Source organism: Falco punctatus (assembly GCF_963210335.1).
Source record: "Falco punctatus genome assembly, chromosome: 3".
Lineage (NCBI taxonomy): Eukaryota > Metazoa > Chordata > Aves > Falconiformes > Falconidae > Falco > Falco punctatus.
This window is the reverse complement of record NC_137582.1, coordinates 77641523-77667554: the sequence shown is the minus strand read 5'-3', so window position 1 is coordinate 77667554 and position 26032 is coordinate 77641523. Positions and strand designations below refer to the sequence as shown.

At 39.4% G+C, this 26032-nt stretch overlaps 1 protein-coding gene across 12 annotated transcripts in view; it reads left to right on the top strand.

Annotated features, from left to right (window-relative positions):
• Positions 1-26032, top strand: part of FHOD3 (formin homology 2 domain containing 3) — a 450149-nt gene that overhangs the window by 346143 nt on the left and 77974 nt on the right. For 8 of the 12 annotated variants that reach the window (XM_080379998.1, XM_080379994.1, XM_080379992.1 and 5 more), the window contains 5 exons: positions 1212-1589; positions 5081-5206; positions 16577-16711; positions 20075-20125; positions 25255-25469. In XM_080379998.1, the coding sequence (XP_080236124.1) occupies positions 1212-1589; positions 5081-5206; positions 16577-16711; positions 20075-20125; positions 25255-25469 (905 nt within the window). The remainder of the gene's footprint in view (positions 1-1211; positions 1590-5080; positions 5207-16576; positions 16712-20074; positions 20126-25254; positions 25470-26032) is intronic. The other 4 variants (XM_080379989.1, XM_080379988.1, XM_080379997.1 and 1 more) reach the window with 2 other exon arrangements.

The window sequence follows — 26032 nt, the reverse complement described above, 5'->3', positions numbered from 1 at the left end:
TTATCTGCACTCTGGCATTTTGTGTTAGCTGCTGTCAGGACAGGTAAGACTAGCCTGGCTTCAGTGACTGCTGCCATGCACATCTGGTGACATAGATGAAGGTTTCCAAATTGCCCACTGTGCTTCTCTTGTGAGAACAATTACCTGGTATATGCCTGATGATTATCTTCATAATATGCTAACATATATAACATTTATTATATTTTTGTTGCATATGCTGTGGCAAACCTACACTCTTCAGATAAGGGCCATGTTTTGCATGCCTGTAGATGGATTGCAGAGGTGGTCTCAGGAGAATGGAATCAGCCACCGGCTGAATGATCCAGCCCAAAACCCATGCAAAATGTTTGTGCTGGAGATACTAGTGAAAACAGATATCCCAGAGTACAGATTCCATGGCTTTTCACCTGCCTTGCTCCTTTCGTCACTCACTAACACCTGCCTTCACTAGAGCACAGCAGAGGTGTTTTCTATTGCACTTGACACCACTTTCTATGGCACATGACACCACTCTGCAAGTCTCTATGTAACACCAACATGGTATGATGACATTTTATATGTGCCTTCAAATGTAGACAAGCAATCTGTTAAGGTGTTACTTCTGAAATCATTCTATACTTTAATTTTGAGAGAACAATGCTGATTATTTTTTTTTTTTTTTTCATCTTTGGTGGATCAGCTTTTTTAAGTAAAAAGATCAGACCACCAGGGAGGATGATAGCTGGCTTTCAAGAGGCCATACATATGTATGTCATACAGATATAAGATGTAAATCATACAGATTGTATCTTGAAGCATCTGTAGTCTGTGGACCATGTTATCCAGCATGTTGAGACTGCTTTGTACTTCTTGACAGTGCTTGCAACCTAACTTGAAATAATTTAAAATTGCTCACAAAATATTTGTGAAAAGGTTCATGACAATTACTTTTGAAGCCTGGGGGTTAAATTTCTTTCTTTCCTTTAAAGGTGAGTTGCTTTCATTCCTCAGTATTCCCAATCCCAAAAAGACTCCCACTGAGATACAAAGATATGAGTTCTCTTGCTTTATTTTAATAAAGATTATGATTGTCTGAATTTGGGAAGGTTTTGTTTGTCTGACTCTTCTTGACTTTATTTTTTTTTTCTTCCAAGCGGTACAGTGTATTGATCTCTCTCTTCCCCATTTTTCTCTCCTACCTTTCCCTTTTTCACAATGTTTTCCTCCTGCAGTGGGGTCCCAGGCATACGGGAGGCTGTGAATGAAAACCTCTCTTGGTGTTCTGATTCTTCAGCCACCTCCAGTGCCATTTCTCCAGCTGAAAGGCCTCTCTCCTGCTCTAGAGCAAAGAACTCTTCTAGCAGCTCCTCTTCTGTGCCTGATTCATCTGTCTGTCATCATAATTCTGTCCTATCATCACCATCTTCACCTGCGGCAGCATTACTAAGCTCTTCCCAAAATTCATCAGCATCTATTACTCCAAAGGCATCTCCAACGGTGGAGAAATTACCTTATGTACCACATACTCCTTTTCACCTCTTCTCATATGACTTTGAAGAGTCTCCAGCATCTGCAAAAGAAAAGGAAGCAGAAGTGATGAGGGAAAACAGGTAGATTTTATAAAGCTGACATTAATTTTTAGATAAATGAATAACAACTTTCAAGAGTTTTGTAGCAGTAATAGTGCACTCTTTGTGCTGTATTGTATCCAGAACCTAGTGTATTAGTTTTAGTCCTGTAAGCCTGTATTATGATTTGATTGATATTCTCCCCTTGCCTTTGTTGTCTTCAGTTGATCTCACTTTTCTTCAAGGTCCCTAGTTAATAAGTATCCTGGCCTCCTCTGTACAGTAGGTAAATAACCTGTGATCCGGGAGATCAGAGAAAGGAGCACTGTTTTGCTTTCATTTACAGCAATGTAATTTGCTGGCATGATTTCATGAAAATTAATGGAACTCTTCAGCTATAAAACCAAGAGAAATCAGGTTAGCATTTGGAATTCAGGGGTGAAATCCAGGCTCCTAAGACTGAACTCATAAATCCTGAATTTGTTGTTAGATTACAGTGCATATCCCTGTCATGCAATCTCAACACGTGCTTGTAATAAGGGTAGGTTAAACCCTATAAAGAGAATATAGCACTCAGAATAGACAGTTTTTCCTCCACAACATCTGCTAAGTTCAGTTGCCACTTACGCATTTCTCTTAGGTTTTAATTTTCATTTTAAATTTCCCCATCCCACCCATTTTTAAAAAAAATGTTTTGTCTCAGTGTGTTTTCAAATAAAGTAGTATGACAATAGGTAGCACTAAAAACAATACTAGAGAATCTGCTTGAAAAGAGGTTGATGATTTTTAGCTGCCTCTTCCAGTCATCAGTGTTCTTTGAATTAGGTGCTGAAAATGTACACATATATTGTGAGCATATTTATTTCTTCCTTTCTCCAGCAGTTCTTCTGAATTTCTTCATGTGAACAAATATTTTCATTCCTTTGATCCTTTTAATTTTCGATCTTTCTCTTCTAATAGGTGGGTGGTTTTCTTCGCTTTTGCATTTCACTGAAAAGCCTGTAAATCCAAGTAGCTGTTGACAAGGAACTTAGTTCACATATCTTTCCTTACCTGCAGCTTGAACACTGAGATTCCTCTAAATTTAGATTTTCCTGCATAAGATGCAATTTTCCCTTAGGCCTCCCACACTTATTTATTGCGCTATCATTGCAGTTGCTGTTAGAGTTATACTTTTTAGAGAGTAGATTCCTAAATACCTCCTGTTCCAGCAATACCTCCTGTTCCTGCAATACTTAGTATTTCTGCAGTGATTCTTTTTTCCTCTGACCGTTCTTGTGCTTCTGGTTACCACATAGGATCAAGGGTGTGGTGCCAGGAAGGATTGTGCTGGGTTTGTTTGGAGAAAAAGGAGAACAAAGCTTGCACGGTTTGGGCTATAATGTGTTCATAAAAGAGGTAAATGCCTGGGGTTTCTTCAGAGTAATGACTCCTGGGACAAGGCCGTTGCATCTGCATTGGTATGTGGGACAAGAATGGATAATTGAAGTAATAGCCACTACAGAGGAAGGTTAGAAAGCTAAACATTGTGTTAAGGATACAGACTTACCCTGGTGTGCTGGTTTTGCCTTGCTACTCTTCCAGAATCTCTGTCACCCTCCAAATTTGATATGTAGGGATGCCATGTCCAGGCCAGTCCCTCTGAATTTGATTTTGTTAATACTTGTAGGTCTGAGTCCATTGAAGGTGTATTGTCTCCATTTTAGGTAGAGTTATTTTTGGACTAATTGAAATTCCTTGGTCTGAAAAAGGATTCTGTTCTGTCAACTTTTTCACCGTGCAGAGGAGAAGAAAAGCAAGTGTAAGGGTTGATGAGTATCTCCTTTCAGTTGATTGGAATGGAAATGCAGGTTTCTGTTACTGTCAGGAACATATTGAGGTCCGAGTTGTTCTCAGCACAACAAATTTTCCTGATCACTCACTCAGTATGGGCACAGACAGAACATCTTCTGAGCTGAGCCTGCCAGAGAGAAGACCCATGCAAGATTTGTGCTACCAGGGAACATGGTGCTCCACCGGGCCACTGTCTCCAGTTTCCAGGGCAAGAATGCCAGCAAGGCAGTTATTTCCTACAAAATTCCTTTAGTAGCTTAGAAATGTGTGTGTTGGCATTTTTTTCCAAACTTGTTCCCCTGTTCCTGGGCAGGCACCATAGTGTCTCAAAAATAGATGGTGGTGGTGGAGTCTTTTCTAAAACATAAACCTGGAATTGCTGCCAAAGGGGCATGTTCTCTAAAGCATGATCCCTTCCATTATAACAACCCCTAACTGAAATCTGTTCTGATTTTAACACGGGCCTTGGCAGGCAGCAATGCTGTTGTACCCTAAGGAATGAAGCTTGACACTTTGAATGAAATTTTGCATGGCTAGATGAGTGTGCTAAATGGAGCTGAAGGAAACCAACCAGCCTTTTCAAATAAAATTGCTGAGTGAAACTACTGAGTGCTGATGTGTGTGAGAGAAGTAGCAGAGAAAAGATAGGGAGGGTATATTATATCTTATGAATGAAAATATGGAAAATTATGTTGCCTTATTTCCTGAAGTGAATTTTGTCGTTTTGATGAGTTGCCCTTGCAGAGTACTTACATAAAGAGCATCATATGCTTTCCACGTGGGAAGATGGTATTGTCGTGAACAGGAATGTTAACATTTTCCCACATCAGGAATCTCTCCTTGATGTGCTGCTTAAGTACGACGGATAAAAGGCACAGCAAAGCAACAGAAATGTCTTTTCTATTCACTACAAGAGCCAGGATGAAAACGTTGCTACAAGGGACTCTGGGCAGGTGGCCATTCCAGAAGTCCTGGAAACAATTTCTCTTTGATCAGCAAGCTGACATTGAAGTCAGGCAGGTTTTGTGTTTCTTTTAATGGTGGGAATGGCCGATAGAAATTTCTAAAGCCATGCTTCCAGGGACATATCTTTTTAACCACTGTGATGACTTTTTACAGGCATTGTATGAAATGGCTCATAAGCGATGACTTATGTTGGGGGAGGGGAACGAAAATACTGTGTGCTTGAATTGAAAAGAATGTTGATGCTTTCCATTTATACTGCAAACATTCACAAATCATGGATGTCCATGTTCACATCATGCCTTGGGAACACTACTGTTTTCCTTACTTTCACTAGATAGGAACACTGCTAACTTGGACTGGTTTGATTCCTTTTCTAATAGCTAGGTGTTGGCTTCCAAAACAGCTAATGCATTTAGGTAACTGAACAGTGATTTAAGTATTCCTGTTCTGAGTTGTCACTTGGGAGGACCATTCTAATCTTTCATTATTTACCATACCAGTAGCTCACTGTTTGAATAAAGAATGGCCATAACATGTTTGATATTAAAACTAGATAATAGGTTGCATATTTTGAAGCTGGGATTACAACAGTATATTTAGAAGGTGGATGTTTGAGATGTTCTGTGTATGGGATCACTGCCACCCCCTAAATGAGGATTTACTGTTGCATGCTGGCTTGCTGATGGATTCTTTCTGTCTCTCCCTTTCTCCTACTTTCCTTCCCATTTCTTCAGATACAATAGCTATGGCAGCAGCTCTTACTCTTCTCCACGACCTTACTCTGGTGTGAGTGCCCCTACAACACCAACTTCTCGTTATGGGACAACTCTCTCACCGCCTCAAGAGACCAAATCTGACAGGTTTGTAAATTAATCAGTGTTTTGACAACAGTTGCTTTATAGAGACAGGACGAAGGAGATAAGTGTAAGCTGTTGTGAATGGGTACTGGAAATATCTTCTAGCCAGATCTTTTCTAATGTTGGAAAGAAAACAAAGAAAAATCTAGACTTGTGCACTTCCCACTCATTCTCAAACCTTTTTCTGACTTTGTGTTAAATGCTGGATGCATTTCCATCCCACTTCTGCTTCTTCTGCTGAGATGGCTAAAACATTGTTGCTTCACAACTCTGCTGTTCTAAGTATCAAAAGCTGATCAAAGCACATATTATGTATTTCCATTTTTAAAAAATAATTTTAGACAGTTCTATTTTCACTTCTGTCATCTTAAATCAACTATAAAATCTTGGAAATGTGCTTAGCTTAGAATTTCCTAGGGCATAGTTTTTTCCTTCCTTGAAAATACATGATGCATCTCATTGTATTTCATCAAAGGAAAAATGTTTCTTGCTGTAGGTAAAGCAAACTCATAAGAATCTACTAGTTATACCAGTTATCAGCTCACTTTAAAAAAACAAGGAAGGGGCGGGCGGGAGAATAGGGAACCCCACACCACCACCAAAGAACCAGTATTTTGAGCAATCAGAATACTCTCTTGAATTATGTAAGGTACTAGGGGAAGAAAAGATAGGAAAATATTACGGCTATATGAAGGAAATTCTTCCTGGCAAGAGATTTGGACTAGCAGAAGTTAACTGACTGTTACAACCTGAAAGTAAATGACAGCCTCAAAGGATGTCATGCTGAGTTTAAAGAGGAAAGCTGTAAGTTTTTAATTAATTTAATGTAACAATAATATAATTACATAATTTCCAATTAGGCCAGATGGGCTTTGGGTTGTTTGTTGCCCAGTTGGCCTCCTAATTCATAAAACTTCTATTGCCACCCTTTTTTTCAACTGAAGACTTTTTCAGGATAATTTGTCTATATTCCAATTACTTTTTATTGCTTTTTTTTTAATATTTCTATATGTGTATAGAAATACATGTATATAAGTTTGTGTGTGCATGTATCTATGATTGAACCTACCTAATGCCTCACATCCTTTCCAGTCTACTACTTGGAATGATTCAAGTTAGGTTCTTCCAGCATGCATGTATTTCTAGCCATGAGGTACTGATTTCATCCTTTTTTCAAAATGAGTAATTACATTAAGTGTATCTTTGGAGAAAGGCATTGTTTTTCATTTGCTCATCTTCCTAGAGTAACTTCCCTTGATTTGTCTTTCCTGATCTGAATTAAATTATTGCTGAGTGAAACCTTAATAAAAAACTCTAAATCAGCATTTTTACCCCCTTTTACCTCAGCAAAACGGTTGCCAGATAAGCAAGAATTAAAAGTATCCCTCTGCTTTTGAAGTTTTACATTTCCAAGCCCCTGCTGTTCTGAGCTTCTGATTGCTACTGCAGCAAAGAAACCCCAAAGTGGTCAAACACTGAGATGACTAAAGTTCGCTGGGTCCGTCCTGCAAAAGGTTGATTGCACTGGCCCAGCTCCAGTAAAGGAAGCAAGTTTTCTCTGCAGCATGCACGTAAGTGCATTGCTGGTTTGGAGCCAAAATGCCTTGGCCCCACAGGATGAAGCTGTAAAATTCACAGATTCATGGGGAGTCAGGCCAAAGGGAAGCTCTGTAATAATCTGTTGTGACTTGTAATGGGTCTCACAGAAGCTAAATGAAAGACCCCTGTACGTTCACGTTTTCAATTGGCAGTGCATGACTTCTCCTGGAAAACATTCCAGTATTTATCATCACTGCTAGGAAAATATTTTATATTTTGAAGCCAGTTTGTCTAGCAGCATCTTCCAGCCATTACACGTCTTCCTGCTTTTCTCTGTAAAACTGGAAAGTACTCTGCTTTCAACTATCAGATCTCCTTACATGTTCTAAGTGTCTGAATACAATGCTCAGAGTTGCATATCTCTCTTTCCTTCAGGTTACATTTACAGCTTTCCACCTCACATGATAAAAATATCTCTACTCTTGTTTAAATTTGCAGCTTGCTACTCATGGTAGTTGAATTCACCGGGATTTCTGCATTTTTATATTTGAGGGATGTTACAGCCTGGTGCTTTTTGTATGCTAGTCTCTGAGAAGTGTGAAAAATGTGTGTATGCCACAGCTGCATGTTGCCGGAAGAATAGATGCAGTTGTTTCTGGAAGGATAATTAAATTTACAGGTTCAGATGCCATTTTGCATCAAGTCTTGGGTTTTTTGAGTGCACTGCCATTGCAGATGTATAGTTCAGCAAGCTCTAATGGAGTGACTGCTCTGAAGAAGGGCAGAAGCCTGCTTTTATTTCATTGTCCTGGAAAACATGCGTTACAGAAATGCGCATGCAGAGATCAATTAACAGAATTTGCTCATTGGAGAGTAGGCTGTTTAGTGCATGATGCAATGCTCTGTGCTAATTAGTAAGTGGAAAGTATTGTGGAAGTTTTCATAGTCTTCTATCAATGGTGTTTGCCTTAGATTATGTAAACATTATTTCCTTCTCCTGATGGTAAAAGTTTACACAGATTCAGACACCTAAAAAAAAGCTAAAAGATGAGGAGGGAGAGGAAGACACTTGATAAGAAGCAGATGCATATCTGTGGTTAGCTCCAAGGTAAGTTTTCTGCTTTCAGTTTAGGATTATAGTTATTCAAAGCCTCCACAGAAAGATTCCTGTCTTTTATCATGCAGGGAAGAGCTTCAGATGCAGTTCCTGGTACTGTTTATCTGACCTTCGAGAATGAGGAGGAAGGAAGAAGCAGCATTTAGAGCAGTGCCCAACAAAATGATTCATGCTCCATTCAGTTACCCTGACAAGCCTTTCAAACCCTTGACTGCATTTTGCTTATGTAAACAAGAGCTACAACTTAGGTGGAAAGAAGCAGTGTGGCTGACATTTTGATATTCATGCTTTTTAAACCCTCTTTGACACAGAATCCAAAAAAGCAGTATAATTCAGTGCAAAAGTAACTAGTTCTGTTCTTTGAAACCCACATAATGTATATATTTCTGATTGTACAGCAGAAGAAAAGGCTTACTTTACTGTTTCTAGGTTTCTAAATTCAGCTGCAGCCTTTTGCCAACTTCTTGCAATACTGTTCTCTCTCATTTCTCTGGATCCCTGTGGAGAGCCATATTTCTGAAGTGCATATTGCAGCCATGGGAATCCTGGAGGGCAAATTGCAGGGCGCTTTCTGTTCAGCCCTTCATTGGGAGAGAAGAAGGGGTATAGTGCTTTGCTCAAATCTCTGCTTGTGAAAGTTGCTTCTAATGTCTAAGAAGTATAACCCAGTGCTCCTGTTTTCCACTGCCAATGACTGCTTTGCTCTGTAAATGTACTCTCCCACTCTTCACAACTTAAATCACCAAGTAACTCTTTCACCCAGTTCCTAAAGGAAAAAAAAACCCTGTCAGTCTTGATTTCTTAACCTCATAAATTTTGGTAGCAAAAGGGAAGAGCAAGACATAGCTGGAGCATTCCAGGGAGAAAAGCATTTTTCTGTACCTCCAAGTTGCTGCCTTGCCTGGGGGAAGAAGGTGGTATAGGACTCTTATGTGTCTCCATGACTTGTGCTCACACCTAGGATATTCCTGTTTAGCCAAAGACCGTTTTCTCAGACTCTGAATCTAAGATAGTCACTCAGTTTGAAAGCTTCAGCCTGGAATCTGTAGCTGAACAGCAGACTTATTACTTGCAAAGCTTCACACCCCCTTACAGTGTGTTTTTGGTGGTGCAGTGTATGTGTTGTTGATCGTGGCCATAGTTAGAGAAGACCCTGAAGGAGTCTAACTTCTAAGGCAAGAGCTTCTGAATTCAGCACCAACTTTAATTAATTTCATTGCCAGAAAAATGTTCTGCTGGTGTGGTTGCCAAGGTAGGTTTCTTCTAATGCATTTGCCAGGAGGCGGTTCCCACTGGGCTTGAGAGCTAAACAGTAGCACAGTTAGCCTAGTTCAAAAAGCCTTCTTCTCGGGCCACTGTGTGCCGAGGGAGCAAGAGTTCACGGCCCCCATTCTCTTGCCTCTGTTAAATCAAATGCCAGAAAGTTCAGCTTGCAAACCTCCACTTCTGGATCCTCTTGGCCATGCACTGTGAACTTAGTCTCCAGCTCTGGCTGGTTCCTCTGAAGTTCTTCCAAATCTCCAAGATCGGTAGGGGCCTGCTATGGTGTCTGCAACTTATTCCTGTTTGATGCACTCTCTAACTTTTCCAGACCATTAGAAAATAGACTAAATAAAGATGAAATATGTTTCCCAATCCTTAATCTGTTTCCTGTCTTACTTGCTTTATGATCTATGGCAGTATGTTGCCTTAGGCTCCAGTGATGCAGGGCCTTGAGTGTTGAGTGTTCATCTCCATGTTCTTATATGTCTTTTAAAGGAGATGTACCTTCAAGCATTTATTTCTACAACAGGTGCACACAGACACTGAGATTAGCGTGACTAGGTTATAGGTGATTTTTTCTGCACTGATTTTAAAGACACTTTAAACACCATACCTGAAGCATAAACTTGAAGTGCAGCATAAGTCTGCAGATAATCTTCTTTTGAGTTTTATTCCCTCTCTACGTGCCTGGAACAGTGATTTTCTGGCAATCTGGTACTTTTCTTTCAACTTTGTGTCTCTTAAAAGCAAAACAAAACAAAGAAAACCCACCTGCTTGAGAATGCTAAACAGCTTTTCAGTTAGACTTTCTACTAAAATTAAAGGTCCCTGTAATTGACAACACTAGGTAGGTGCCGCTGGATGAAGCTTCTTGGCAGGTTCTCTTTTTTTTTCTTTTCTATTTTTTTTTCATTAGCCATTCATCACTAATCTGCACTCTGGAGTTACCTTACTCCAGCTGTTAAGCACTAAGGGAAACCAAGAAACCTATGAAACAAAACCCACTATACAGCCTACACAGTTGCTGCCCTCTCAAGAACAACCTTTTTTTCCTTGGCTTTCTATTCCACTTCTACCATCTCCAGTGTGTCCTAATACACACTTCTGGGCTCTCAGACCAGAGACTGTGGCCATTTTTTTATGTGGTAAATGCCAGGCAGATCTTTCACTCTAAATAACATAATGAGGAAGGGATAGCTTGGTAGTTGATAATAGTGGCCTAGGGCAAAAGCCTCAACTTTATTGCTGAGATTTTAAGAGGAAAAGCGACCTTAGGAATTACTTGATGATTTACAATTTGGGAAGCAGTGGTGGCTTACACTGGCTTAGCTGCTTGTCAAACTACTGTGTAAGCAGTATTCTTGGTGCAGCTTTGGAGGCTTCACCATAGGGCATATGTTTAAACAGAAAATTGTGAGCTGGGTTACAGTTTCAGACTGCAACACGTTGCTGGCTGAGCATGCAGCGCCAGGTGCTGGTGCTCAGGGGAGACACGTACCTTTAGCCAGGATCTATGGGGCATGGGGGCTTTGCAAGCCATTCCCGGGCAATTGGTGACTTGCATGAGGATGAGAAGCTACAGCCTGGAGAAAGGCAGAACCACAGTGTAAAACCTGTACACATCGAGCTCTGAGAGGAGTGCATATATAGAAAGTCCTTGCGCATTGCCCTGGCTCTGCACAGCGCTGCCCTGCTGCAGCTGGTTTTTGTGTAGTCCTTCAGGCCGGTTAAAAGTCCAACGTTAATCAGTTTTTCTCTTCATCATTCTCAAGTTTCTTTCTCAAAGGAAGCATTAATCAGTAGTTTTATCTCTCAATTCTCTGTTTATTTTTGAGAGAAGTTTTGTAAAGATTCCTCAAGTAATGTTTAGTCTGTTTGCAAAATCTTATATCAACATGCTTTTGAATTTGCCATGTCATGTAGGGAGACATAACACACAGAGAGTTTAACTGTGAAAAGCAATATGGCTCTTGGCAGCTTTGCCTCCTCTTTTGTTTCTTTCTAAGATGGAAAGTGGATTTATTTTGTTAAAGCCAAGAGACATTTAGAATTACTTAATGCCTGAGTAGGAGCTGCCGACTTTTGTTCCCTCTCTGTAGCATTCCCATGACTACTGGAGCAGGAGTACTTTGGAAAACTGGGTAATTAGTGCTTCCTTATTAAGGTTATTAATGATTCTGACCCTTGTTATAATAAAGAAAATCCTGAATATTAACCTTATGACCTAAAGGGATTTCCTCTCGTAAGTCATCTGTGATTTTTTTTTATATAGTTCCTAAAAATATACATTTGTATTTAGTATTCTTGCTATAGATATTAATTTCCATATAGCAAATTTTAAAAATTCAACTAATGGAGGAAAGCACAGCCACAAAAGAGTATTTCAGAGTTAACATGAATGAAGAACATTTGAAGTTGGTAGCTGTGAGTTTGGTGGAATGAAGTGGCTTAGAGTAAAACTGAAATATTTTCTTTAATTTTCAACAAGATTAGAGTAATTCAGGTCACATATTCCCCTTTGCGCTATATAGTCTGTGATGAAGTATTGTCAGAAAACTGAAAGTACTTACAAAAAAGTGTGAGATATCTTTTGTCTCTCTGAGCTTGTGTTTTTAATAATGATTGCTAATTCACTGTGTGTCAAATGCAGAAGGTCAGGTTACCTGAATTTTTATTCAGAAGAGTCGTGGCCTACAATCAATATTTTCATTTTGTTGTCCTCTGCCCTGTATGTATAGATATATTTTTTTTCCTTCTTTTTCTTTCTTTTTTCCCTCTAGTCTTTGCTTTTTCCTGTATTCTTCCAACAAAATAGATACCTAATGACCTCTTTGGCCCCAAGTCCTGATGCAATGGTGTGGAGCTATATTCTAAAATCCCCAGACTTAGACTTGCTCTTGTTGCGTGTTTTCTTTCTGGAATGAAAGTGTAACAATATAGCTTGTTTAGCTTTTTCTGGTTTTAACAGCAGGCAGAAGAAGGCTTTTCTTAATATTTTTATATTAACAGTCCATTTTTAATAGCCTTGTGTTCTCTACAAGGCTAAGAATAGTAATCAGAGTAAGCATCCTTCTGGATTGTATTTATGGAATTGAACAAATGGTTGATATTACCAGCTGGTAATGTATGACACCAGCCATACAATGCTGGCATATATTAGCTATAACCCGCTTTTGTGAGTTATGCTTTCATAGAGTAATCACATGCTCTTTTCTGTTAAAATCTCTTGCCACCTTTGATTCAATGCCAGGATTTTTTTTAGCCTTTTCCTTACTTACCCATTTTTAAAAACACAGACTGTGACAGTGAGATTTAAATATTCCTGAGGTCTGAAGGTACTGTCACCCTCTAAACAGCACCAAAGCACCAACGTTACCTGGCAGCTGAGCCCACACCTGTCCCACCACCTTGTCTGGCCACTGCCGCTGCCATTTGCAATTCAGGTACGAGTTCAGAAACAGGGAATGTTTACTTTAAACATTTTTACCAGGGGAACACAAAGACAAAAAAAACAGGTTTTGAGGCAAACCAAACATAGACAAATCTCTTTTCAAATTGTTTAGAATATTTGAGGAATATCTCTTACCACTTGCTTTTCCTTCTGGCTGCTTTACAGGTTTGTACACCCTGAAAGTACCACCTGCTTCCTCCAGGTTTTGTTTATGCTCATGTAGTAAATCAAGGATGGGGTTTACTAGCTACTAAAATCTGCTTATTTACAGTTGCACTTCACGTTAAAAAGAGGATTGATGCACCCAAATACCAGCTGTGTTACAGTGTTTGATAGCAACAGTGAAGCTGTGAATGTATGAGGTTTCATAAAGGAAATGGTCTCAGCATATGATATGAAGTGTGGTCTTCACCAAAGGCAGGTGTCCAGTCGAGTGCACTGGACGCCACAGCTTCTAACCACTAAGCGAGCATTAAGTCAGCAATATCAGTGCTGTTTCTTTGCCTGTTCTTTTCTAAATGTGACTGAAAACCCAAAACTTGACTATTTGTGTTTTAAGAAGTCATTGCCACACAAGGAGTCAGCTGCCCATATTCCTGTCTGTTTAATTATGACCTGTTTCAACAGAACCTTCTTGCAGCTTTGACTGTTAGTTTTGACCATTTCATGCAATAAACTGTTGTATGTAACATGGCAGGCCAGAACTGACTGTGTTTGGGACAAATTGATAGAATCAGGTATCTGTGTGCAAGCTGAGCCATAGCTTGTAACTCAGCTGACGTGTAAACTCATAAAATAACCAGTGGGAAATACCAAGTTTTGGCTAGTTATTATTGATTTGATTTGTTTCCAGGAGGTGACAAACTAATATGGAACATGGATACTCATTTTCAGTTTTGTCTTAAACGTTGGCCTTTTTTTCTGACTGTTTGGCTGTAGATCTTTTATTTAGATTGTGAGGCAGCTGTTCATACATTGCATATTTTAGCCAAGTGAGCAATGCTAGCCAAACTGTGCTAGATCAAACCTCCAAACAAGGTGTTTCAGCATTTGGAGACATTTTACTACCAAGTTCAGGTTAAAATCCCATCTGCAGGACTGAGCTGCACATCTCCATGTGATTCCCCTGTAATCCCGTGGATAAGAATGTGTCTTTGCTGTGGAGCCCCAGAGCTTAGAGCTGAAGGTTTCCAACCTGCTAGATGCTGTGCAGACCTACAATCATTCTTCTGGTCTCTCAGCACCACCGCATCCTTCCCCTTAATTTTCTTTCAGGTTCTATGAAGTCATAACTTCCTTTCATTCCAAATGGAGTTTGCAGACTTCAGGGCAGGCAGCTGGATAGGATGGAATGGGATAGGATAGCAAGCTGAATACACAGAACAGATTGGACACTGACTTGATAGCAACAATTTTGCCATCCCTTCCAGTTTATTTTCAGGTGTCTTCACATGGAGGCAATGTCCTGTTTTCCCCTTCCGAGAGCAATTTCTGATGATATATCCAACCTTGCTGCCATATTACTAGCTTTTGAATCTTAGTACAGTGGTGCTACTGTTTCTGCTGAGAGCTTTCTCTTGCAACATGCACTAAAAGGTCAGAAGGTAAAATAAATTTAAAATATGTTCAAGGAAAAAATCACCACACGTACTTGACTGTCAGAGTCTGAGATTATTTTTTTCTTTTCTTGGTGCTGAGGCATTTTTTTTTCTGCTTTTCTTGGTGCTGAGGCATATTAGAGATTTTTATGGTTTTGAGCGTGATCCAGCATTGATACTGTAGCTCTGGAAGAATGCCAGCAGGGAGCCTTACAGAATATCAAGTTTTATACCATCTTATGTAATGTTTATGTGGGTGGGATAAGACATACTGAAATTCAGTTTATTGAAATTGTTGAAATTATATTCATACTGCCCTGATGCCAGTGAGACTGAAATGCCTGTTTTGCGGCATTCCTGCTCACACATAGACATAGACACTCACGGAAGAAAGGTTTGTGTTAATGTTTTTGTCTTCTGCACCTATTTTCACTGGTGAGCTGGTGCCATTACACTAAATGCCTACATTGTGCAGCTATAAGCATGTAAATAAATAAGGGAAAGGGTCTGAGTTCTTAAAAATAATGAAAATTTATTCAGGTTTGCAGTGCTGGTTTGAGAACCTTCCTTTAGAAAGCGTTTAGTTTCTTTTCAGAAAAGGCAGTGTCTATTTCTCTCATTAATCTTTTCACTGCAAAACTCATGTTACAACAATGCACAGAAACCATTCTACATAAGTTATGTCTTTTTTATTTTATCAGTATAATTCAATCATTGTGGATATATTTACATCTGTATAAAGCTACTCTGTACAATACAGATTTTTCCTGTCTTAAGAGACAGGAAGAAAGACATGTTTACACTGAGATTACTCTATTACCATGTGGGAGTTTGGTGGTACCAATACCACCATGTTGGGGGAAAGATACGTGATAGGAGCCAGTCTCCTAGCCATTGTACTACTTGCAGTAATAAAAATAAATAAAAAAATCTGTGTCAAGACCAAACTGTAAGTGAATATAAATGTAGCATTTTTGAATTGTATTTGCTACCTGAAGCTGTTTAATCTAAAATAAAGAAATAAAGAAATAAAGAAATAAAGAAATAAAGAAATAAAATAATCATTTACATATCTGAGAACTCTTTACTGTAGAGGCTGTCATTTCTGACAAAAAATGTCCCACTTTTTTGTCTGGGCATTTACTCACCGTATCTTATTCATCTTAACAGCCTTCTAAACAACAGCTAGAAGTGTGATAGTCATTGCTGGTGGGACATTGAACCTTCATTACAGTAACCTACCATGGAGTGTCCAGTTCATAGCTATTGTCAGAGGACTGCAGAGAAGGTCCCCTTTCAGACTAATTCTTGCTTAGCCATAAAACAGGTTGTAGAAGACTGGGTTTCAGGGTTTTGGGGGTTTTTGTTCACTGTGGACAGAACAAGAACGAATGGGTCTAAATGGCAAGAAAAGGAAATTTAGGCTAGACAGCAGAGAAGCCTTTCGGGCTAGCAGGGGTAGTTAAGAACCAGATGGTTGTGGTACATCCATCATTAAGGATTTGTAAGGCAGGTCAGGCAAACAGTTTTCAAGAATGGTTTGAGAAGACTAAAACCTGCTCTGGGCAAGGAGAGAAGAATGGGTATTCTGTTCTCCTTCAGCCCCGTTTCCTTGGATTTTTGAATAATGATTTTGATGGTATTTAATGATTATTATAACTAGCTGCGCTGTCCCTGTGTGTTTTACTCCTGTTTGCTCTTGCAGCATGTGCAGTAAGGAAATCATGATAACAGAATTTGTTAATGTATAAAGGAAAAACTATGCCTCTGTCTGGCAGAGCATTCAAATTCTGAAGGGCAGCTGGGACATGTTTTAATGGAGGACTTAGCAGACCTGGCTTAACAGTTGGACTTGATGGTCTTAAAGGTCTTTTCCAACGTAAATTAGTCTATAATTATGTGATATCTTCTTTAACTTTTGTTTTTCTCTATACAGGATTCTCAGGTGTTTGTGGCACATCTGTTTTTGACCTCATTGCATAACATACTTGGAAATTGCTGGGAAAATAATCCAGCTTTATTTTTTTTTCTTTACATTTTCAAAACTCCTTTACAGGATTCATTTTTTCAGTTAACATGATTAACAGTAAAAAAAAAATCTATTTAGACAATATTGCAGTTAAAATAGACTGCAGAATTCTTACACATACTTTATTTTATTTATACTTCAGAAATTTGGCAACTTAAGAAGCCTACCCTATCTCTTGTTCTTCAGCTTGTCACAGCATCTAAAATCAATTTAGCAAGAAGATACTTAACCAGTGCTTTGAAGTATCCATACATAAATATTGCCTTGTCATTCTGTTGGTTGGGATTATGTTTCTTACTGAATGATTGCTACTCATACTTTTGCCAGTATAATCAATAAAAGTGACACTGAGAAATCTGATCTTCCCTCTCTGCAGGCCAGCTTTGGGTGGTCTCCTTACATCATCTTTTCGGCAGCACCAGGAGTCCTTGGCAGCAGAAAGAGAAAGACGACGTCAGGAGAGAGAAGAAAGGTTGCAAAGGATAGAACGTGAAGAAAGAAACAAATTCAAGTAGGAACCAAATTTGTTCTCAATCTGTTACTTTAATGCATGATGGATTTGTAAATCATTGAGACATTCAATTGCAAAATAATTGAACTGATGAATAGTTTGTGCGTCTCTTTAGACACCTTTCTTGATCTAAGTATCTTAAGAATTGATAAATTAAACACATCATGATGAATTTTGGCATTTAATAAACCAGTAATCTTTTTAAAGAGAGCTATATATTCACCAATTATACTGTTTGGGTATCTGCAGAGGCCAGGTTTTATTAGCTAATATACTTCCTAAAGTATAATCTCAGTGAGGCATAGGGTTTGAAGATTAAACAGTGGGAGGAAGGGACAGCACTGAGACATCTTTTTGTTTTTAAGTTCTGCAAACTAAAAGTGTTTTGCTGTCTTGGGATGTATGGTAGTGTTTTTACAGTATTTTTTCCTGCTTTTCTCAACATGTGTCTCTTCCTTCTGGAAACAACTGTCAGAAAGTAATTAGCGAAATTATTATTCAAACCATGGCCAGATGAAGGCCTTAGCTGAATATAGGACTCTCCATTTTCACATCAGAAAACATTTTCTGTGTTGTGGGATCCCAGGGTGTGCTGCCTGAGGATAGTGAGGCAAGCCCTCTCCTTTTAAAACCATGCCTGGAAATCCTAGCACAGGCATTAGCAAAGACTGCAGTGGGCTTAGGATAGGTAAGGAGACTATACCTGAAGTGGTTTGCCTACTGTCTGAAGAGTGTACACTAAGAAACTAATTTGTTTCCTCATAAACAAAAGTGAAAATTAAATATATTGTTTAGTAGTTAGAAGACATTATGTAGTATTCTAAAGAATGGTTGGATAAAAGTTTTGTAGCCTTAGAGTTGGTATTTGTGGAGAAGATGGCACTGGGTTTCATGTGAGCTTGTTTATTAGTATGCAGGATTGTTTTCACTGTAATCATCTCTTTAGTAAGAAGAGGAAATGGTCTGTGTCACAGTGAATTTGGAAAGAGAAGTAACTTACTAGTGGGTGGGTTGGTTGAAGGAGATATTCTCCTGGCTCCAGAAGACAGTTAGTTTTGAAGCAAATGAGAGGCGGAGGGAAGGTGGAAGAGCACCATAATGGGATCTTTGGCAGCCAAAAGCTGCCCAAGTTCTCCTGAAACAGAAACAATCAGGTCCCAGTCTTCAAGCCTCTTCCAAAATCTCTCCCTCTAAGTGGTATCATCAGGCTGCAGCAGGCTGCCGTGGACAGCCAACATGATCTTTCAGAAAGGAAACTCTCAGACCAAAAAAGCCACCAGGACATTTGGCAGCTTGACCTGTTTGAATAACAGATCTGCACATTTCCATAGAGGTTGGCTACAGTCCTTGTTCTGTCACAAATAAGAGCTTCCTTAAAGTCAGAAAAAGTATTTTTTTAAAAATGTACGTCTTCATCCCATTATTCGAGATTCAGAAACTGGTTAACTAAACATTGTGATTGTGTTGCATATTTAAGATGACAATTTTTCACTGCCCAGTGCTTTCATCTTCTAAATTTGAGTTCCCTTGTCACCCAAAAGGTGTACCTTGAGTTTGAGTTGAGGGTCTCCAAAGCCACCATACTTCACAGACAGACAGCACCCCACAGTTGACTAAACAGTCTGGCAGGAGGAGGACAAAGCCACAGCAAATAATCATGGACAGTTTCGTAAGAGTTCTTGGGATTACATTATCGTATCATCAGTCTGGCTAGAAACCCAGTCTCTGAAGATGTATTTTTGATTAAAAATAGCACTTGAAATTCACAGCCTTTAAACTCGTGAGCAGTACTGGATTTACCATCATGACTCATTTGTTATCTCATTCTTTCCAACTCTGCCTCAAGAACATTGCACTAGGTTCTGGCACCGTTATTGACAAATCGAGGATAATTTAAAGGAGAGCGTCACAAGTTGTGAAAGGGTTTGGTTTTAGGAGAAGGATTAAAAAGCTTCATAAGCTACTGCTAGGAGAAGGAATGCTTTACATAATGAACATTTTTCTCAGTAGAAAGACTGTTGTACCCGTTGCATATGTAGAACAATGTCTCCTAAAATACAGGATTATTCATTGGCTGAAAGGAAGGGTGAAAGTTGTCAGAGGGGAAAGAGTTAAAATTTGCCTGCTGAAAAAATCCTAGATTTTTTTTTCCCTGGAGTTATTCCCATAGCTATTGTAATTCCAAAGAATACTCTGAAAATATTATAAAAGCGTAGCCAGTTCAGCGATTCAGAGGTTGTGGAGACAGCCTGAAACAGTAATATGTGTTCCCTGGTAACAGACTGTTGAGGAGCACTTGGAAGCAAATGTTTGATAGCTAATGGTATAGTACATGATACGTAATTCATTTGATGATACAATATAAAGGGAAGAAATAGTTTTTTATTCATAAATGGAGTAGCTCTAAAAATCTTTCTGGTACTCACAGGTTACGCTGTAGAGGAATCTAACAGATAAGGTGAAAGCCTCATGAGTTTTGTCTACTAGATTCAACAAAACGTTAAAAATATATTGTAAGGAACTATCTTGCTGTGATATTGAGGCAGGCTGGACATCCACTGGGTCCTGCTGTGCTCTGAGTTAAATTTGCATCTTCATTTGTGGACGTGACAGTACTGCCTGAAATCAGTGCTCAGGTGTCCAGCAAAGCTGACTTGGCAAAAGTTAAGTTTGTGAGTTACTTGAGGAGCTGTGGGAAAGGCAGCTGAGACAGAAGGGAGGTATCTAAAACACAGGGTGAAAAACAAAGACGTGAAAGGCTGTAACCTGTCTGGTTATCCTGCATGCACCTTGTATGAACAAAGAATTGTCCTACTCGGTAATGCCAGTCCACTGTCCTGTTTCCAATTGTGGCAACTAAAACACACTGAGAAAAGGTACATTAGAAAGAGAGGCAATACAGTAAGCTCCCTGCCTTGGTCTAGCCTGCCAGGTGCCAAGGTTCCTGTTTTGGGGTATTCTAGATAGAGCAAATGAGGAATGGTTTAACAGCCACTAATGTGTCTGCTCATTATGGATAGGACCAGTTCATTGTATCTAATTTTGGATACCAGGTTTCAAAAGGTGCTTCAAGGTCTTCACTTTTTGGTGTTTTGTTTTTTTTTTTTATAATTACTTGTAATGGTCTTCCAAAGTACTTATTTGGTGTACACATGTGGTGTATGCATGGATGAGTAAGTGTACAAACACACATTTCAGCATTTTATTTTTTTAAAAAAACTAATAATTTTTGTCAACAATAGCCTTCATTGTCTCTGATCAGCTTGTTTGTACTGCTCTTGGTTACTCCTACTGTACTTCCACTTCTGTTACTTCTCTTACTCTTCTGGTTTCCTCTGCAATTTACTGCAATTCTCTTTTTAGCCGTGATTATTTAGACAAAAGAGAAGAACTAAGACAAGCAAGAGAAGAGAGGTTTGTATATAATGCATCCATCCTTCCCTCTGGTTGTTTGCACTTGCTATATTCTTTACTGTGAAGCTGTCGTGTATTTGCATTTTTAACTCTGCATGTACAGAACTCTTCTATTCCAAAAGATTTCTATAAGAAAGCAGTTGTTTCGTTAAAGAGGAGAATGAAGTCCAGCTGTAAGCACAGCAGTAAATGAAGAGCAGTGGGACTGGAATGCATAAGAATGATTGATGATCTATCTTTTATCTATCTGTGTGGGAAATAAGCTTACTCCATTTGCCTCAGAAATTTGCCCAAATTCAGTATAGTTATAAATTGAATAAGTCTGTCTTTCTCGCCCAGTGGGTCCCAAGCTTTCTGGAGGGTCAGAAAAGGCAACTGAGGATAAAGGAAACTGGGGTTACAAACATTGCAAAACTGCAGTCACAGGCTGATGGAAATGGATCTGACCCACTCCCAGCGTATTTTAATCTTTCAGGGCCAAGTTTTCTTTGCCAATCTCTCTAAACAGCAGCAAGTAAATTACAAAGCTTAGCAGTGTTTATCACTGGGACACTGTATTAGTTTTTGTCATGGTTTAACCCCGGCCGGCAACCAAGCCCCACACAGCCGCTCACTCACCGCCCCTCACCCAGAGGGATGGGGAGGGGAATCAGAAAGGAATGTAAAACTCGAGGGTTGAGATAAGAACAATTTAGTAGGTAAAGCAAAAGCCATGCATGCTTTTTGAAGCAAAACAGGGGATTCATTCACCACTTCCCATGGGCAGGCAGATGTTTGGCCATCCCCAGGAAAGCCGGGCTCCATCACACATAACGGTTACTCAGGAAGACAAACGCCACAATGCCAAATGTCCCCCTTCCTTCTTCTTCCCCCAGTTTGTATACTCAGCATGACATCCCATTGTATGGACATCTTTGGCTAGTTCGGGTCACCTGTCCTGGCTGTGTCCCCTCCCAATTTCCTGTGCCTCTCCAGCCCTCTGGCTGGCACGGCCCAAGGAACCAAAAAGTCCTTGACTTAGTATATACATTAACCAGCAACAACAAACCCATCAGTGTGCTGTCAGCATTGCTCTCACATCAGAGCCAAAACACAGCACTGTACCAGCTGCTAAGAAGAAAATTAACTCTATGCCAGCTGAAACCAGGACAGTTTTATTGAAATACTATATTTAAAGGGACTGAAGGTTTGGGATTGTTTTCCGTTTTTAAATTCAATTAAAGTTTAGAAACTCTAGGCTAAGCTGGGAGCTATGTGCTTATGAAAGCACATTTTTCAAGGAATACTCAATTAGAGACCTTTGTCTTTCAGTAGCTTAATCTCTACCTCCACTAGTAATTACACCCTGGAGGGAGCTTTTGTTTTTACCTGGAAAATAAGCATATTTCTGAATAAATAGTAGATGAAAAATAATCCAGATTGATTCAGTTCTGCTTTTATGGCCCCCTAGAGATTACTTTCTAGAGATACTTTTGGATTGTCAAGAATTGGAACTACATTATCAAAGAGAGCAGCCATCTCAGAAATCGTGTTTCCTCATTTTGTTTGGGGTTTTGGGGGTTTTTTTTGTGTTTGGTTGGTTGGTTGGTTGGTTTGATTTTTTTCCCCCACAAAATCATCATACAGGAGGCAGTTAATTTCTGCAGCCTGAAGTCTGATCTATTGTGGCTGAAGTAGTAATACTGAAAAATTATTTTGACATCTCAAAGAGTAAGAAAAGTGGATGGGCTTTCCTTTGTCCTTTCAGCCAAAGCAATTGCAAATAGTTTAAAGCATTTTATAAAATGAAACACGTCTGAGCACATAAGCATCGTATACTGATCTTAGCTGCGTAAAATCTCTTACAATTACTGTGCTCATCAGAAAAAATTGAAACAAATTAGAATCGAGGTCTCCAGCACTTTCAGGTTGTAAGGGAATGTACCAAGTAAACTGGAGTATTTTGGGGGAAGTATTCACCAGCAGAAGGGCATCACTGCTGTGCAATGAGACAATTTCACTGGTCATTAGGAATGTGTCTTTATCCTTAGGGCTCTTTTGAACTGAAATGTTAGACTATCAGTTCTTCCTGATAAAGAGGAAAGATATGTTTACTTTGATAGCACATAAATATTGGAGAAAACTTCTGCAAGAGAGTCTTACACAAGTAGTCCATTGCAGTGGCCTTCTGTAACTAATTTTTAACAAACACCTTTGCATAAATGAAGTTTCATTTCTTATAGCAAGTTTCATGTTGACTTGTTTTAAGAGAATGCATGGACTGTAAGAAAATGCTATAGTCAAGGTGCTAAAATCCTAGGTAAAATCTGGATTGTACATTTCCTCTATGTCAGTTTGGAAAAGTAGTATATAATATAGAGCACAGAGGAAAAACTTAAAAGCACTGGTTTGTCTAAATTCTGTCAACATTTTGCAGCGTTCTGTATACTGTGGCATCACCCTGGAGCTCCAGAATACAGTCACTCACTTTTCCAGTGGCTCTGAGGTGGTCTTGGTATGAGGGAGAAAGATTCCTGCAGTTCCAAGGGGTCTGAGTGTAACTCAGCACCATTTGTTTGACATGTTCTTGCTTTTCAATTATTTGAGGCCTCTTTTACTTTGCTTGGTTGGGTATTTTCCAATGGTAGTTTAAAAATAAACCCCAAAAAGGTGAGCATCCAAGCCCTCTCTAGTGTGATTTATGGCTCAAATGCTTTCCACCCCATGACTTTGTTGGTACATAAACATTTTAAGTTGCCCTCAGGGCATTGCTCCCAGACGTAGAGAACTTGCAATGATGTTTTCATCTACCCGAAGATAGTGAGGGGAATGTCATGTTCGTGAGGTATACCAAATGGATAACCCACAGACTTTTGCCTCTGTCTATAAAGAGGAGTCAGCATAGATGTGATGATGTCTGCAGGTTTCCATGGTGTAAAGGAATATGGCAGTATATACAAAGGCAATGTGTCAGTGCTGTAGTGGAGGAAGCAACTGCAGCAGAGGGATGGTAGTTTGTCCTTTCAACTCCGTAATATTCTGGTCTTCACAAGACCTTGTGTATTTGATGCTGGCATTCATTCATTGTTAAGACACTGGGCAGAAACAAAAAATAACCTAAATAAATATAATTTTTCAAGCATTAAGTGTTAATAACTGATTCTTTAATGATTTTTATTTCTCTGTTAAATTGCTGTATCTGCTTATTAGTCTTCCCATCTGATAACTTGTTATGCTGATATGCTGCCATGGGAGTTGCTGTTCTGGTTCCCTTTTTGCTTTCAGTATAGTCAACAGACACATTTTGAGAAAGCATATCTTGATGATGTCCCCTGCTTTGCTGGTTGGCTACGCAGCACACAGCTACAGAAGCTAAAATGGTAAAGCAGCTGAAAAAGAGCTGAGGACAATAAAACATTGTAGCTCCCCCCGTTATAGAAGGATCCATCCAGATATTTGTTGTAGCCTGTTGGCAAACTGCACAGCCCTCCTCGGTGGCAATCAGCTGGGCTGTACCTGTTTGAGCTGTGATCAATCTGAATGGCTCTTCATGAGTCTGAAGTCCCATCTGCCCTCCTTGTGAGGAAGCAAAAGGCACAAAACGTAAGTGCCCGATGTTGAGAGAAGACTGGCTTTGTGAGCTGTAACAAAATGCTGTGCTAATGCCAGCAAAAGACTTTCTCCTCTATTGAAAGGGCAAAAATCATTTTCGAGAATTGGCTTCATGTTAGAACTGTAAACAGTTTCTATTTTATAACCATACAAGTATGTGGCTTGTTATATTTTCATCCAGAGTCTGTAGGGGTTCTTTTTCTTGCAGAATTTGTTCAAAGCCTGCACGTACCTCTGGAGGAATAAAAGAAAATGGGTTTGTTCTTCACTATTGCTGTTCACAGTAAAGCAAATTGCCTCTGAAAACTCAAGGACTGTTCTTCAAAGACGTGTTTCTGTGCACTATATGGATGTTTGCAAATGTGCATGCATGTGTGGCTACCATATGTAGTAAGCATGTTTGTTACCACATATGTCTGACTTCTTTACCCTGTCTGCTTTTAATGCACCCTCGTACACTAATTCGGGCTGTCAGTGAGGCAGAAGGGGGGAGGAGAGGTGTTCCCTTTTACAAAGTGTTTACAGTGGTGGGAGGATGACCACAGTGTTTCAGGGACATAAGCAGTAGTCTTGATTAACCTGTTTAACACTTCACTTGTGGGTAAGACAAACAGTCTAAAGCCCCCTCCAGCTGCATTCATGAATTTATTCCTTAGCAAATAATGGTGGATAAAATTAGCAGACATCTGGAAGGGGCACATACTTCAAAGTTATTTCGGTCGAAATGTATAAAGCACACTATGAAGAATATGATTGGTAGCTGGTCTTAATAAACAGTGAGTTCTGCCTGCCTAAAATGCAAAACAGATGTATCTTTGTTCTTTTAAAGTGACTTTGATGAATAAACTACATGTGACGTCAGGTACAAGCTATTGGATGTCTGAGTCCGGCAGAGAAATTTTTTAGAATAAAAAAAAAAGAAAACTTTCCATTGTAGACTCTGGAGAGAACAAAGTGAATTCCAGTGCATTGCTCTCAGAGCAAATAGAAGCAGGTTCAGAGACTTTAGATAGTCAATCCAAACATTTATTGTTATTATTTTCAGGGAGATCTGGTTTTGTCTGCTGCACTGAACCGTTTTCTTCTCCTTGGAGCAAGTCTCAGCCTTTGGCTATTTGCATAAATATTAAGGGACTCTGGCTTTGGAGGCTTTTTTTTTTTCTTTGGGTTTTTTTCCCCTCCCGTTTTAGTTTTGGGAGAGGGAGGGCTGGGAGGAGGAGAAGGAGGTGAACAGGAGGGTGAAAAGGAGGACACAAATGATTCCAAAAGGAGGAGTATTATGCAGACACAATACTACATCTAAAGACTCTTTAACTCTGCTGGTATTTGCTTGTATTTTGTCATGAGCAATTTAACATTTTTCAGAGCAATAGTCTTTGCTTTGGTGTGCGTTTGGCAGCTTGAGCAGGCAGGCAGTTCAGTGCTGTATCCCTTGTGTCACAAAGTCAGCTCATACTCTGCAGGTGTTTCATCCATAAACAAGCATCAGCCACAGACTTCTCTTTCTTTACGGAAACCCTCTGGAATTTAACTTTCAGATACAAATACTTGGAGAGGTTGGCAGCAGAGGAGTATGAGAAGGAGCTGAAGGCTCGGAGTGTAAGCCGAGGCAGAAGTGAGCTGTCCTTGAACCTGAGATCTCCTTCAGCCCCATCCTCACCTTTACCCAAGTGTGTCAGCCCAGCATCCATAGAATCCCAGGAAGAGCTGAAGACCCCTTCCACTCCTTGTGGGACACCTCAGCCCTCAGAAGGTAAGTGAAAAGTAAAGAGTGGTGTTTTATCATAGTTTCTCTTGGGCTAGCAGTGTTTTTTGATGTACGAGTGCAAGAATAAAACCTCTGAGATGCCAGAGTATAGAGTATTATTATATTGTTTCATGCTGTCTTCCTAAATTTCCTGGTTTTGCATAGATTTGGATGTCTTCTAGCCTATTCAAGCAAAGAATATACTGCTAATTGTTGCTATGATTTATATTATCTTTGTCTGTTGCTATTACAATGGAATAATTGGAAAATACAGCATACAGAGGGTCTTAATTTTAGCATCATGTTCCTTGTGTATTAGAAGTTACTGACTAGACCAACAATATTCCAGCCAACAGATTTTGCTTATGTGGATTCTCTGAAAGAAATGCAACAGATGAATGCCAAGATTATAATAACCTTCCAGCAGAGCACAGGCTGAATGGGACAAACAGAAAAGGTCTTGAATTAAAGGCAGGGAGGGGGTATTGGTTATTTTTAACACCAACAAAAACTCTTAAAATTGTAGCACAAGTAGTAAAGGACTTAAAAGAGACCACAGACAATTAGTA